The following is a 15,311-nucleotide window of genomic DNA, read 5'->3' as shown; positions in this document are numbered from 1 at the left end:
CACGTTGGAGAAACAGTGCAAAAAGAAACTCTAGAGCTGCCGTTTTCATGACAAATCTATATGAAGTTATGTGTTGACAGGTTACACAGATGTCTTTTAAGAGCTTTAAACCCAAAACATATCAATATGTCAAATGAACATTTTTGAAGCACCTCTGCCTCATGATTCAATCTGTTAAACTTTGTCTGCACGTACCGCATGTCTTATCAAAAAGGTAAATGTCTATTGCAAGTCATACACTGAACAGTCCGACCAATGGGAAGGTAGCGCTCTAACAGGTATGGGTGTAATGGAGTGCATGGTTCGTTCCTTTTTTTCTTTTAATTTATAATTTGGAAAGAGTTTGGTTCAACAGACATAAAAGAACAAGAAGTTCCAGGTGCGTAGTTCAAGGCCTCTCTCATATATTTTGAACAGAATGAATCATGAGTTGCACTACTGAGTGTAATATATAGCTTCTTAGGGCCCGAAGCAATACAGTGCGAAGGACCCGATTGTTTCCCGAAGGAGTGTTTTTAGTCTTCCACGACTTTGCCAGCATTTTTGAGTGCCTAAACGTGAATGAAAGCTCCCCAAAATTTTCAAGGTCATTGGGTCTGGAGAAAAATTCGATATTATATAGAGGCAAAAAAAGTTTGCAAAATGGCCCCAGGGCGCACCCTTTTGAAGACACGCAGTTGATGTTTTTTTATACAAATAAAAATGTTTTCCCATGTTTATCATGCCAAGACCTAAAAAAAGTCTTAAAAAAAGCCCTTTCTTTTGAATTCTGTCAAAAAGGCCTCTCTTGCATGACCATTTTTATGCACATTAAACATGTCAGGACCTGCATGAAATCCTCTTACAAAACATTACAGGAAGTCCGCCATATGTTTTGGAATACAAGAAAATTGGCTCAAATTCGCATTTCACAGGTTACCTATTTGAAGTTCAAGACATGTTGAAGATCTCAGCTTGTGCTCTGCATGTTATTTTGTTAAAGGGCATGGCCAAAACTTTGACTTTTACACAATTCAAACTGTAATCCCTGCTGCCTGGCCACGTCTCACGGCTGGACTCCTGTGGTCACACTCCCGTGGTCGCAACACACCCCAACATGCACAGGGTGCTTCAGGCCCTTCATAACGGCTTGCGGTTTTAATTTCATCTTGTTTTATTTAGAGCTACCTGCAGTTAGTTCAGCTTGTAATGTATTGAACATGAACTAAAACAGGCAGGGGAAAAAAATCAAAATTATGCAAAATAAAAAGCAACACAGAAGTTTATACCTTCTTCAAATTAGAAAACGTAAAAGAAATACTATGTAAAATATATGACTGAATAAAATACAAGGTTCGAGTTGGTCATATTTATGATCTATAAAGAGTGTGATCACATAACTTTAAGTTCCACTGAAGGTCCATTCCAGTGTGTGCAGTAGTCATGCGTACAAGTGTAACCAGGCTTGAGCACTTCTAATAGGCTGTACACCTGAAGCCTTCGTCCTCTAGTACTGCATATGTTTGAATACTATTAAAACATCTATCAGCTTTGTTGTTTGAGCCTCTCCGCTTTGGCATACGGAGAAATGTATTTTCGTTCAGTTTCGTTGATTGTCTTAACTGGCTGACCACGTCTCAGCCAATAGCAGTTATCGTACATCTTTAAGATGTGTTTGTTTTTTGACTGTACCAAACCTTTACGTCCAAACTGAGTGTATAGATGCAATGTAATACAATTTGGATACACAGTAGGAGCAATAATGTGTATTTCTCCTGTGCTGATTATTTGTTGACCTTTTGGTAATTTGGGTGTGTTTTCATTAGTCATTGCTGTGAAACTGGAGGCAGACAAAAGGTGAGCGGGTTTGAATGTTTCATGTTGACCGTCAGCTCCAGCATTGTTGTCCTTGATTTTTTTATTTTTTTTTTATTAAATCTTTTTTTTGTATCAGATTATTTTGGCAGGATTTTGTTTATCAACAATTTAAAACTTTTGTGGACTTTTATTTCAATAAACACATCACAATCACAAGATCTCATTTAAAGCTTTAACATACATAACATGCATAAAACTCCTGAAAAGCTCCTGAGATTTGCAGTCCGAGCTGCATGTGTGAACGCAAACAGTCACATTTTTCGCTCTGACTTCACCTGGAGTTTCTTCATTGTATTTTTTCTGCAACAAGCTGAGCTGATGAGAACGTAGCAGGATGTTATCAGGAGTATTCACCTCGAGCCAATGGGAGGATTGGTGACGTTTAAAGGGATACTTCACCCATTTACATGAAGCTGTGTATCATTAGAAACATGGTAGTAATGTAGCTCATTTTGCCCTGAGACGAGAAAAATGTGTTTTTCTTTGCTTGAAAGTTTTCTTCATGTGATGCAAGAAGTGTCATATTGCATCACATGAAGAAAACTTCCAGGCAAAGAAAAACATATTTTTCTCGTCTCAGGGCAAAATGAGGGTTGGATTCACGACCATTCAACACTACTACCATGTTTCTAATGATACAAAGCTTCATGTAAATGGGTGAAGTATCCCTTTAACTGCGAATGCTGCAAAGTATACATGTGACCACTGCGCACTTACAACTACATAATTAAACGCCTGCATTATCTTTGTCAATTTGTTCTCCGCTCTTTTTGTTAATGGTGTGACTTCTGTTGAACTACACCTAGCATAAATTCTCATTATAGCATCATATAGCACACTCTGTTGCTTTGTCAGCTACTTCCGCGTTGTTTTATTTCCTATTACCTCCCGCCCCCCGTCCCGTCTGACAGGGATAGTCTCCCTCTGTGAGGAGCATGTTAGCAGCCAGGTCAGGAGAATATCCAGTCCGAGAAGTCCTCTGGAAGTGCAGATGTCTCTTTTAGCTGCAGTTTTTAGTCATATTGGCTGCACAGAGCCGATGATTGGACCGCAGAAATGTAGTGGTTTCATCTTTCTGATGATGTTGTTATCATATTTGGCACTGCTAAATTCTTTTGATTGGATGTTGACAACAGCCTATTTCAGGAAGGGCAAAACTACAATGTTTCACAGCTTATTTAAAAGTTTGAACGGCTCAGTGTTTGACATGTACTGTAAAATACTCCAGTTGAAGTGTCAATGTAAGACATGTTCACTTCAGTTGTGCTCACAGAATCTCCTTGGGCTGACATCAAACAGCAGAAACATGCTAAGGCTAGTTATGGTAGCTTTTCAATGATAATTCTCTTCAGTTTTATTACAGGGTGCTCAGATACAGAAAACAGGCTTCAGAACAGCAGTGGGTCTATTTCTAGTTTCCTTCGTGCTGACTTCTCTTACACAACCCCCTCATGTTGGCTCAGAGTGCTTTCAGAATTCCCAATCTGCATCTTATTTCAATAAAGAGAGCTTTTGAAGGGGAAGTGTTGTTTAACTTTTTGACTTGGCGCCAAATTGTTCACACTGTTTTAGCTTTCAACTTTCCGACAGTGTGAACTCATGATTGCCTTCTTACCACAAACAACCTTGTCAACATCCGAATAGTATCATTTACCCCCCGGAAAGCCGGCGTATCCATGCTATTTCCCCTCCTGAAATATGGCGTTCCTCAAAGTAAATGAACATTTCGATTCACTGTATCCATCATCCTTTTATTTAGCTGTTGCCATGCAACAATGCTTCCTCAGCTACATCCTCATCCCCTCCCTTTGTCGCCTGGTTGCTCCTTTCGCTGTCTGAAGTCACAATGTCACACTTTCTTTTGACGGGGGCTAATTTCGAGCTCCTTTTTTGAACAGTTGATATTCCATCCACGCACGAGCACGGTAATGAGATTGAATCTTGATGTGCTGGGCGCATCCCGCTGGCGTGTCTTTCAGGTTGGGGACAGAGGACTGTGTGGAGCCTTCCCTGATATTACCTCTCTCTGCATGAGAGGACGATGGTCGCTCTGCTGCTCTGCCATCCCGCTGGGCGCTGATCCAATAAAGCTCAACACAGGGTTGTGATCGATACAGCATGTCCCACTGCCACACACACCTCCGATCTCCCTCAGACACACCTATTAGTGAAGGAGTAATTGATCGGCATACTGTTCATTATTCCTTTGATTCTGAGCTTTCATTAAACAGTCCATGTGCACACTCGTGAGCTCTTACGGTCCACAGCTGCTGCGAAGTGAAAAGAGGCTTTGAGAGGGAGCAGGGGAGTCTGTGTTCTGGATATCGTTGAGATTAAGGAGATCCTGGTTCGTAACGGCACTTACTGCAGGAACTACAGAGATGAGAAACAATGTGGGGAAATTGTGTGTGAGAGGGTGGTATGGAGTGTTCAAAATCATTATATCCTGGAGGCATGCAGAGGATAATCTGCTTGTTTTGTCTTCACTGCTTGTCACAGAAAAAAAGGAAAAATGTATTTTCTAACTGGTGTTTACTTTTGTCTCTTTCTCCCTTTATCTTCCTGTCTGTCCTCACTTCTCGCATCCATCCACATTTTTTCTTTCATTTCTATTGGCTCTTTCTTTCTTCCTTCCTCCTATCTCTCAGCTCCACACTGACATGGACAGGAATGATGGACGCACTAAGTATGTCCTGCGAGGCGAGGGGGCGGGCTCGGTCTTTGTGATCGACGAGAAGACGGGAAACATCCACGTCACCAAGCCACTGGACCGTGAGGAGAAGGACGAGTACCGTCTTGTTGCCACGGCCACCGACAGGCAGACGGACCGGGCCCTGGAGCCCTCGTCACAGTTCATAATTCGGGTGCAGGACATCAACGACAACCCGCCTATCTTTGATGAAGGCCCCTACAGCGCCACTGTGCCTGAGATGGCAAATATAGGTATGAAAAAAATGGGGGTGGAAAGCAGGGGAATGGATTTAAGATTTATTGAGGCACATGAAGAGCAGAGTTTGAAGCCCAAAAGTTTAATATAAATGAATAAATTACACTAGATTAAATATCATGTAGAAATTAGAAAAACATATTTAAAGAACCCTATTAACTGTGACATTGTTTAATCAACAAATCTGAGACTAAAAAATCATGTTCTATTTGCCTAAAAAAAAAAACATGCTGTTTTTTCAGTCTATAATTATTATTATATTATTATTATTATCACATTTGTTCCCATAGCACTTCAATGCCCTTCTTTATTACAGCTGAGTACTGATTTTATTCTCACCTTTGAGCCATTCACAACACTTACTTGGCTCTTAGCAACCTAACAACCTCAAGATAGTTCACCCTTTTTCGACTGTATAGCAAAACAAAGAGCCAAACAGACACTTTTCTGCCTTGACAGAAATGTTCAAAGCCGCCCCGTCATATGATTGTTTGAACTTGGTGCTGTGATCAGAGCACAGTATCCCACACTGTCCCATTTTAGAGCATACAGTTATAACATGAATAAATTGTGCCTGCAGTGCCATCTGCCACCCAGACAGCTGTGAATAGCTCCATTTATCATGAAAGAAAGATGATTACTTTAATCCCTAGACCAAAGCCAGCCTGTAGGTTATTGTTATCAGAGTTTGACCAGGTAACCTCTGTGCAAAGCTGAACATGAGGTGACATAATTACAATACAGGATTTGGGGGGTTTCCTGCTTGTCATTTGGCTGACGGAACAAATTCAGCCTGAAAACTTGGCACTCATTTTTTTCTATCAGATTTTTATGTTTTGATTGAGTAATGGGAGCAAAAGTGATAAAAAATAGTCTTAATGGCTGGGATAAGAACTTACCTTGATTGAGCGGGTTATTGGAGTGTACATAAAATAAGGCTGTAGCATTTTTATTGGTTTTCTGTTTAATCAGAATAAAGCATGAGCGGGCCCATGCTGTCACGCTCAACAGTGATGGATGTCCCACTTGACCACAACTAGACAGCCTGTTTTATTATTTGTATCTCAGAGGGATGAATTGCCTTAAGGCATTTTTTTAACAGCTTTGAATCTGTAGTTTGTATAGCCATCACAAAAAAACATTCCTCACCTTCAAAGCCTGTGACAGATTGAAAAATACAAATGAACATTTATTTGCAGCTGAATTAAAGCAATAATATGCCTAGTGTTAGAAATATAAAACCTCTGTTAGATGAAGTGTAATATAAACCCCTTTTATGATAACCACTACCATTGGGACATGAACAAATATTTGAAATACAATGAGTGGGGTAATGTCGCTGTAGATGTTTTTAATACAAGGTTTTGACAGCTGCAGCTCTACAGCCATTAAACAGCAAGGCAGCCATAACATTAGTGCCTGTTAGGATTACACTTACAATGTGTCACCATTCTGTTCAAAAGCTTTTCAGCCTTTATCAATACATGACTCCTTAAATGGGTATTGTAGTGAAGGGAGACCTGCTACATTTCAGGAGGGTTCAGTATAATACAACAGTTTTCAATTCACGGGCCGCTTCCAGAATACAAAGTGAAAGAGTTTATTCACTGCTAAATATGGAGTATGTTTGAATTCTGCATTTCATATCCAAACTCCCTGCAGAGCTACCTCCAGCTGATAAACAGAATTCCTGAATTTTGATGGTCTGTTTTCCAAAGTCATGATTTTATTCGTGTCAGGTGTCATCACATTTTAATTGCAGCTAGCTAATGCAGTTCATATTGAGAAGAGTTTTTTTATGTAACGAAATATGCACTATATATACGGTACATACATATATATATATATATATATATATATATATTTGTATATGCATACATACGTACATACGTACATACATACATACATACATACATACAATGAAGGAGCAGAACCATCTCAAGGAGGATATCAGAAGAAATGGACAGCATGTGAGTTAAATATGGGTGTCACAGCAAAGGGTCTGAATATAAAGGGCCTTTAAGTGAATAAGTCATGTTGTTGGTTCACCAGATTTTTGTATCTTATTACATTTATCAGTGCTCTTTGCATCACTAAAAGGTGGGCGGGGCTCAGTTCAAAGAAAGAGATGTCACATATGTAATATGAACGATTAGTTTATTTGGCACTGTCCATCAAATCTAAGGGAAGCTAGAAGCTGTTTCTAAGACTTGGACATGACCGCTGAGTTCTAAACTTTCTTGGTTGTGTTTTTAGGGTCTCGTACAAATAATGTTCTTTACCGCTTCTTAATCCCTGAAAGAGGCGGGTGTAGAGGTTTGAATAGTCATGTGAACTTGCAATGGCTTACTCTGATGTCTGTTGTTAGCAAGAAGTTACGTTCCACAGGGAGTGTCTGTAGCCAGCTCAGGCTCCACAGTTCAACAAAAATTTACTTCAGAAACGTTGTAAAAAAGGAAAACATGTCAGTTTTATAACTCGGTTTCAAAGTTAGAATTCCACTGATATGAATGTGACTGACTAATACACTTGTTGTAAATAATGACTAATCAATAAAAAAACAGGTAAGAAAACCATTGGCTTCCAAAGCTCACATGCCCAGTATCTACTTAATCAAAACAAACACAACAGAGTACCTCACGCACATACGGTCTTAAAGGGAAAGTACACCTTTTTATCAAAACATATCAAATTACTCAAAAACATGAATTCTACTTAGCTTTTAACAATTTTAACATTTATAACTGTATTTATCATTATGAACTGTTCTTTTGCCTCTACAGCAGGTCAATGATAATCAACCCTATCATTAAAATATGGGTGCTGTGGCTTATACAAAAGAGCAGCATGAATGCCAAAATCAAGACTTTAAACAGTATGTTATTATTCAAATTGGTGGCATTGTCCACTCATGATTTAGTTACATTTTTTGTTTTATATACTTTATTAATCACCACAGGGGAAATTCTGGGCTTCACTCTGTTATTTTAGAGACATGCTTCTCACACACACATGCACAAGCAGGACCTGTGGACATGCAGTAATGGTGTCACGATTGCAGGTGGAAGAACATGGAAGGAGGACCCAAATGCAGAACAAACTAAAATTATTTATTTTAACCAAAAAAAGGCAGAAACACCAAAACCTCCAAAAATCAACAAGGAGAAAAACAAAGTCCAAAAATCCAGAGAGCATAGAGACAAACCACCTAACACTACAAAAGACAATGGTCCGACAAGAGGGTAAGCAGACACAGAGACTATATAGACAGGGGTAATCAGACACAGGTGAGACTAATCACACAGGTGAGGACAATCAGGGTAATCACGACAGGAGGGAAACACAGAGAGGCAGGAAACCAGACAACACTGAAAACTACAAAGTAAAACATGGAACACAAGGAACTAAAGAATGTAAGAAAACAGAATCACAGGGAGAAGATATTACCGAATAAAACTGGAAACACCAAAGACTAAACAAGTAAACACCAAGAATCATTCACACAAGTAACACAGGAAACAATATTACAGACAACAGAGAGGGACACAAAGAAACACAGGAAACACTGAAGACTAGAATACAACTTAAAACTCAGGAAACACTAAAGAACTCAAAACTCTGAAATATAACACACAAACCATGACAAATGGAGAGATGTCAAGAGTGCAGTGACTGCCCCCACAGAAAGTGCCCCCTGAGCTTGTTGGGGTTCGATGTCTTGCTCAAGGGCAACTGGGCAGTGCTCGAGAAGTGGCCTTGCACCTTTCCTGCTACCATTTTTGTCCCACCCAAGTCCCAACAGACTGAGCTACTGCCGCCCCCAAAGATATAATAATTGATATACAAGCCATGATGAAACTATTGCAACAAAAACTTGAAGATAAGTTGATTTTATGATCAGCAGATAAGTCATTTTTAGATTTTTTTAAAAAAATGTAAGATATTGAAATGTACTTTAATTTAAAGGGTCAGCAGTAGTTCAGTCTGTAGGAACTTTTAGAACCGAAGATTGTCGGTTTATGTCCCTCATTCTGACAAATCTCCGTTAATGTATGTTCACAGATTCCTGTGTATGTGTATTTCGAGCTGGATGTGTCTCTAAATAAGAGTGTAGACCTGAATTTCCCCTCAGGGATGAATAAACTTTATACATTTCCAAGGGCTGTGATGCATCAAACAAACTTACATATGGATATTGTCTCTCAGGTGAACAATTTAGGCCCCCTTTTAGAAAGCTTTCTATTCTCACATTGCTAAACTCCAGGGTAAATAATCAGAAGCGGGAAAAGATTGCCACCAGAAGAGCTTTATTTACACTTTTATAAACAGCACTGTCTTACAGTCAAGGTTAAGTTATACACACACGCTGAAAATCCATCTCCAAAGTTGCATGAGTGCTGAATTCATAACATCTTGTGTCTTAAGCGATTGGCAGAATAAAGCACTGAACATAGTGAACTGTAAAGCTGAGGAGAATCGCCTGTTCTCTAATGAATGAACAACTGATTGATGCACGTCCATATAAAATGTTAATGAGAGGATTATGTCATCCCTGTTGCGTTTGTTCTTTAGACTTGTCGACTTTTGCAAAGTCAAAAGAACTCTGAGAGCGCTCTTTTACCAGTGTTTGAAAGCATGAGGGAGGAATGGGTAATATTCCCCTCTGCATAGTCTCACAGGAGCTGTGAGTCCATGTATCTTGAGTCAGAATACAAGGCTCTGGGGACTCATCGTGACCTTTTCAGATTGTAACACCTAGATATAGTTTCATAAGGGCCTTGTGAGCTAAAAGCAGCATAAAGTGAAGGACATTTGTGCTGCTATAGTTTATTCATATGTAGGCCACTTCACACCTCACTTTCACAGTTTTCAGCTCAAGGAAATATATTTTTACAGTTTCATGTAGATATGCTGTTTATAAACAGGCTTTATGAAACACAGTGTAGTTTCAAAGCACATTATACGTTAGCAAGTTTAGAAAGCACTTGGTTCCAATTTGGGTTGGGAGCCGTTCATCTCAGGCCGTGTTATTCAATTGTATTACTCTTTGGCATGAAATTGTATCCCTGTTTTTGCCTGCTCAGTCCAGACGGAGAACATTTCATGGCTGGCATCATCAGACCTCTCCAAATCTCAAAATGTGTAAATGGGAACAAAATGTAAGTGCAGTGCATGCAGAATGTGTAATGGGTTGGATTAATGCCTGGTTTTTAATAACACTGTCACTAAGGCTGCTTGTAGGAAGTATGAGGCCCGAATATTTGTTGATTAAATACCTGCAGGATTGATAAAGTACATATGTTTCATCTACGGTCTCTAATTTAAGAGATGTTCAGTTTACAGTAATGCCCAAGTGAAACATTTGGGCATTCTTCGGATGATAAAACGCTGATTATTAGTACGGGGAGCTGGAGGTTATGTAATCATGTACCAGGGCTTAGAGACTATTGTTTTTATCTCAGTGTTTGCAGATGTGGCATAATTATGTGCATGTAAATGTAAAGTACACTGATACAAGCAGCTGAATACTATATAAGCAATCTTTTGTGCGCACAAAAAGTATATGCAAAGAAGAATACAAATAGGAACAGCTTGAATTGAACAACATGAAAAGAAGACATAATCTGCCTATTAGGGATTCTGCCTGTTTGTATTCAAGTCACGACTACTGAGTTTCTTCTTTGGCACTCTGCGCTTTTCAGAGGGGAGAGGAAGTTTTAAATCAGGCCGGAGTTTTGCTTTTGTTTTTTGTGCATTTTTAAACACTGGTAACAGCTGATGTGATTGGCTGTTACCAGTGTTTAAACAATTTTCCATCGGAGGGTTTTCTCGAACAAGCTATCTTCCTGTATTTTTAAATCTGCATCATACCTATCTAACAATCCCTTCTAGAGTATTGGGGGGGGGGGGGATTTATAGTCTCTGTAAATGGGTCTCATACCCTAACAACTGCGCGAGACCAGTATTTAAATCAAAATACTGTGAAATGTTTTGCAGAATCAGAAATGGCGAATACAAGGGAATACATTCAGCGAACACAAAATTCGGGAGCTATTTTTTCATGAATGTCAAAAGGCAAGTCATGATGCAAATAAGGATGCTTTGCATTGCAGTTAAATATATGCAGTTAAAATGTTTACAAGACATCCAAGTTGGCAGACGAAGCAGAGTCTGATGCGATGATGATGACGGTTGTTGTACTTCATATCACTACCACATGTAATTGGATATGTTGACATTAGGAGATCGTATGAAGCAGCCTCATTGCAAACAAGACGATTGACACAAACACCCCCTCCCACTTTCCTGAATATTACCTAGATAGATAGATAGATAGATAGATAGATAGATAGATAGATAGATAGATAGATAGATAGATAGATAGATAGATAGATAGATAGATAGATAGATAGATAGATAGATAGATAGATAGATAGATAGATAGATAGATAGATAGATAGATACTTTATTGATCCCGAGGGAAATTCAAGACGGGTTAAAGGTTAACTACTTTTTAACCTAAATTAACCAATTTTTTTTTTACTAATTTGCTACATTTAAAGTCCTACGTACCCTTTTGATGTGTTATATTAAATGTAGCCTCCGGTGAGCGTTGTCCAGAGAAAGAAATAATCTAAAGGCACTCTTTTAAAAGTCTATTAGCACTTCACTTACGACAAGTCTTCATTTCCAAGCCAGAATGATAAAAAGTAGTCCTCATAGCGAGCTGGGTTAGCTAAACTAGATCTTGGACAAGTCATCCACTTTGCTATCAAATGCTAAAATGTCTGTGTGCTTGACTGCTTCAAAGTACCACAAACACCTGACTGCAGGACAAACCTTCCAGCTGAAATTGTCCATAGGTGCTCGAAAAAGCATTAAACAAATCATTACTGACCATTGGGTTAACAGCCAAGAAACTCATTCATTTACTTTAACTGGTGCACACTCGTCGACTTGTTCCCACATGTCTCACGGTCAAGCTAGCGCATATCACTTCTGGTTTTCACTCATGTAAAGCTAATACAACAAATGACTGGCAGTGGTTGTATACACAGCACTTCTTTAGCTCTTCACAATTGAAAAAAACAAACAAAAAAAAGATCAAAAGCATTTTATACTTCACTTGTTTTTATAACAATGTGTAAACCTTTTTAAAACATAAAGGAACAGGATTTGTATCCATATTTGTATAATATATTAAACTTATTTATTTGTTTCAATATCTATAACATATGAACTATTTTAATGCATTAACATATATGTCTGGGTTACACACAAAATCTGCACAAAATCCAGGTAAAGTTTGGACCTTGAATATGAAACCTTCTAATTTTGGGAACGTTTCTCAGTTGTTTTGTGAATGTGTGAAAACAGCAATGGTAAAATAAGGAAAGGGAGTTTTCCTGAGGGGTTAACTTTCTCAATAGTCGGCCATGAGTCCTCAGTTGGTAGAAAATCCCCAGTAAATCTGAGGATACAGTTTTGAAATTCCTGTTTAAACACAGCCTTGCTTTCTGTTGACAGTGATGTATGACAGTGTCTGTGTATCAGATAATGTTTACTACCCAAAAACCACAGTACAGTTTATCAACCCAATTCATGAGAGCAGAGAGGAGTCATTCTTTTAAAGCATGGGGACTGCGCAGGAAGATTTAGGAGTCATTGCAAATAATATGAGAAAGGTTTCTATTTTAAATATAATCAGGAATTAAAGAGCATTATAAAAAAATTTGTTCACGCTCATCATCAACATAATATCCATAACAGATTGCATGTCAGAGCCACAGTAACCTGATAATATTCCTGTGCCTGTAGATAGATCATGTTCAATGTGACAGCAGTGCTTGGAGAGGTGTTGAAATATGAGGTGCAGGCAGAGGTGGTGACCATTTTTGCACTCGTATTGCAGTGAGATGTTTGAGTGACAATAACTGGCGGAGATTTAAAATTCAGAGCAGGGCTGCAGAGTGCCTGTAGGAAACAGTTTGTACGTACAAAAATCTCCATTTACACTCCACTCTGCCCCTTTAAATTTGGTTCTCCTTTGAGAAGCACTATTTTCCTTTTAACGGCAACGAGAATAGCTTTCAGGAAAACGTGCCAAAAAGGAGGTTTTTAATAATTCACTCCTTAACTGGTTAGTTTAGAAACAGTTTGGCACATTTGGCTTGCGATCCTCAGCGTCTTAGCCTCTTCTGCCTCTTAAAGGTTTTGCCCGAACATCAAGGTCTCTCGTGCACTTCATTGTTTAATTCAGATTAGACTAATGACCCTGCCAGCAGCCAGTTGGGGCCGGGCCGTGGAGGAGGCGGCGTGATGGAGATGAGTACTATTTAGTAATCCTATCAGCTGCCGTAGGAGCGTCTGCTCCTCGTAGCAGCTCAGTCTCCAGATTGAGTTGTTCAGTCAATCATGGATTCAATATTTACTTGATGATTCAATATTTGCTGAGGCGCTTTGGGGCACACGTGACTTTAGGAGATGATGCCGCTGTGAGCTTCATATTAACGGCTCGTTACATTTACTTGTGAGGATGAGGGAGTGGAGGACGAGGATTCAGTGTCTCATCTATGAGACACTTTAGCTGCTTGTATCTGTGTCTGCAAACTGTTTATTGTTGGCTTCCCTCAGCCGGGTATAAACATCACTAAGCAGATGTGCATCTGCTGAATAACTGGCGTTTAAAGTTTAACCTTGAGTACAAACGTTTAACTCAAACTTTTTACAGCTCTATCTATATATAGATCTATAGATGGAAGGATTTCTTTTCCTTTTCCCTGTCAGATGACAGATGTCTGATGGTAAGTACGTGCGTTTCAGTTGGATGCGCGTCACTGTGAATATTTGATCCTCGTGGAGTATGACTGCTGTATTGCACGTCTGATAGGCTGCATACCAATCGCTTTCCCTCCACCTCGCACTTGTTGCATCAACCTCAGAGCCAAACTGTTTGATCCAAAAATCTGATTAATTTCTACTGCTGTCAAAAGAAACATTCTGTCTGCTTTGCTCCTCGTGCCCCCCCCCCCCCCCCCCCCCCCCCCCCCTCTCTTTTATCTGTTTTATCCATAGTGGGGAAAACAGCCTAAAACACAAGGAGATCCAATAGCAGGCACTTTAAAGTCTGTGTCAGGCTGAGTGAAGCTCGAACGGAGAAGAGCCTCCACATAAAAACAGAGAGTGCAGATAGTCGAATGTTTTGTTGTTTTTTTGTAGCTTGTGAGAAAAGAATCAGAACTGAACATGGTGTGAAAATAATATCCAAATATCTGAAAAATACTTGTTTCTCCATTTACCTATAGTCTCACTTTTGTAATTGAGTGTCAGTTCTAATTTAAGCACTATGTATACTTGTGGGATACTGTTAATTAACAACACATCAATCATTTAAGAGGAGATTATTCATCACATGCAGAGGCACACATCAGTCTCCCGCTCCAAACGCCACTGCTGATCCAAGCAACAGAGATGTAAGACCGCTCTTATTATTCAGATCAATAATGTAGTGACGGCCCTTCAGGCCTAGATTCCCATCATGCTTCGTGTTGGACTCACTTACTGACTTCTTTTTTCTTCATTTATTAAGATTTATTTTGAAGCTTTTTATGTCTTAATGGTTGAGACAGGTCAGTGTTGTAAATCAGAGAGAGAGTGTGAGGACACTGGAGCCACCACTTCAAGGACAACAGCCTCTGTTGGGGCTTCCAAACTTACCCAGAGGCCACTGGTACCCCTTGTTGTGTTTTATTTTTTTGACCTGTTGTTTGTGTTGGTAATTTATGTATTTGGAGGACATTATATTTTGCTTTTTTTCTTTGTGAAGGGACCATGTCCAATATTATATTTGCCATTTGATGAATTGTACCAGAGATATTCTTAGGGCCGCTTTCCCTCGCAGGTCACATTTGTTAAAAGTGAGTTTTTTTGTTTGGACCTTGACTGAGCAGGCCGTTGTATTTACTGACCACAGCTCTGTTTTACTAGTTTGAGGCTGACTTGAGTCGCAACAATGTTTTAAAGGTTTGCAGTTGATTTTCTCCTCAAATACATTTACACACATGAGGAAGGTGACTTGGAGTTTGGTGCGAAACAAAAATTAGCTGAGTACTAAAGTAAAAAGCAAGTAAGAATTCCAGTAAAAATTGATATTTTTAGATGTTCCTCGTGTTTTCTTGGAACCATTAACAATTTGTGACTTAAAAGAAAAAGTTTTGTTCGCTGGAAGTTACTTCATAATTTTCTTCTGGCACATAAAAGAGGATGATATAAACAGCCAACTCGGAAACAAACTGTACTGTACTGTAAATCTCTCATGTCAAAAGATTTACAGTACAGGGTTTGGTTCAAACTTCTGGTTATGCACAGCTCGATTATCTTATCTTTTCTCTTTCTTCAGTGAAGGTTTATGAGCATCATTATTGATGCACTTGGTTTTAAGTTTAAAGAGTTAAGATGGCAGACAAAGCAGCAACGTTTGATCCAATAGTTAGTTGTTTTTTCGTTA

The 15,311-nt window shown here is 39.1% G+C and overlaps 1 protein-coding gene across 2 annotated transcripts in view; it reads left to right on the top strand.

Moving 5' to 3' along the window:
- Positions 1–15,311, top strand: part of cdh24b (cadherin 24, type 2b) — a 178,347-nt gene that overhangs the window by 86,687 nt on the left and 76,349 nt on the right. For both annotated transcript variants that reach the window (XM_079348041.1, XM_079348040.1), the window contains one exon: positions 4,506–4,800. In XM_079348041.1, the coding sequence (XP_079204167.1) occupies positions 4,506–4,800 (295 nt within the window). The remainder of the gene's footprint in view (positions 1–4,505; positions 4,801–15,311) is intronic.

The sequence above is a fragment of the Symphodus melops genome (genome assembly GCF_947650265.1).
Source record: "Symphodus melops genome assembly, chromosome: 7".
NCBI classification, from domain to species: domain Eukaryota; kingdom Metazoa; phylum Chordata; class Actinopteri; order Labriformes; family Labridae; genus Symphodus; species Symphodus melops.
This window is presented reverse-complemented; position numbering and strand designations above follow the sequence as displayed.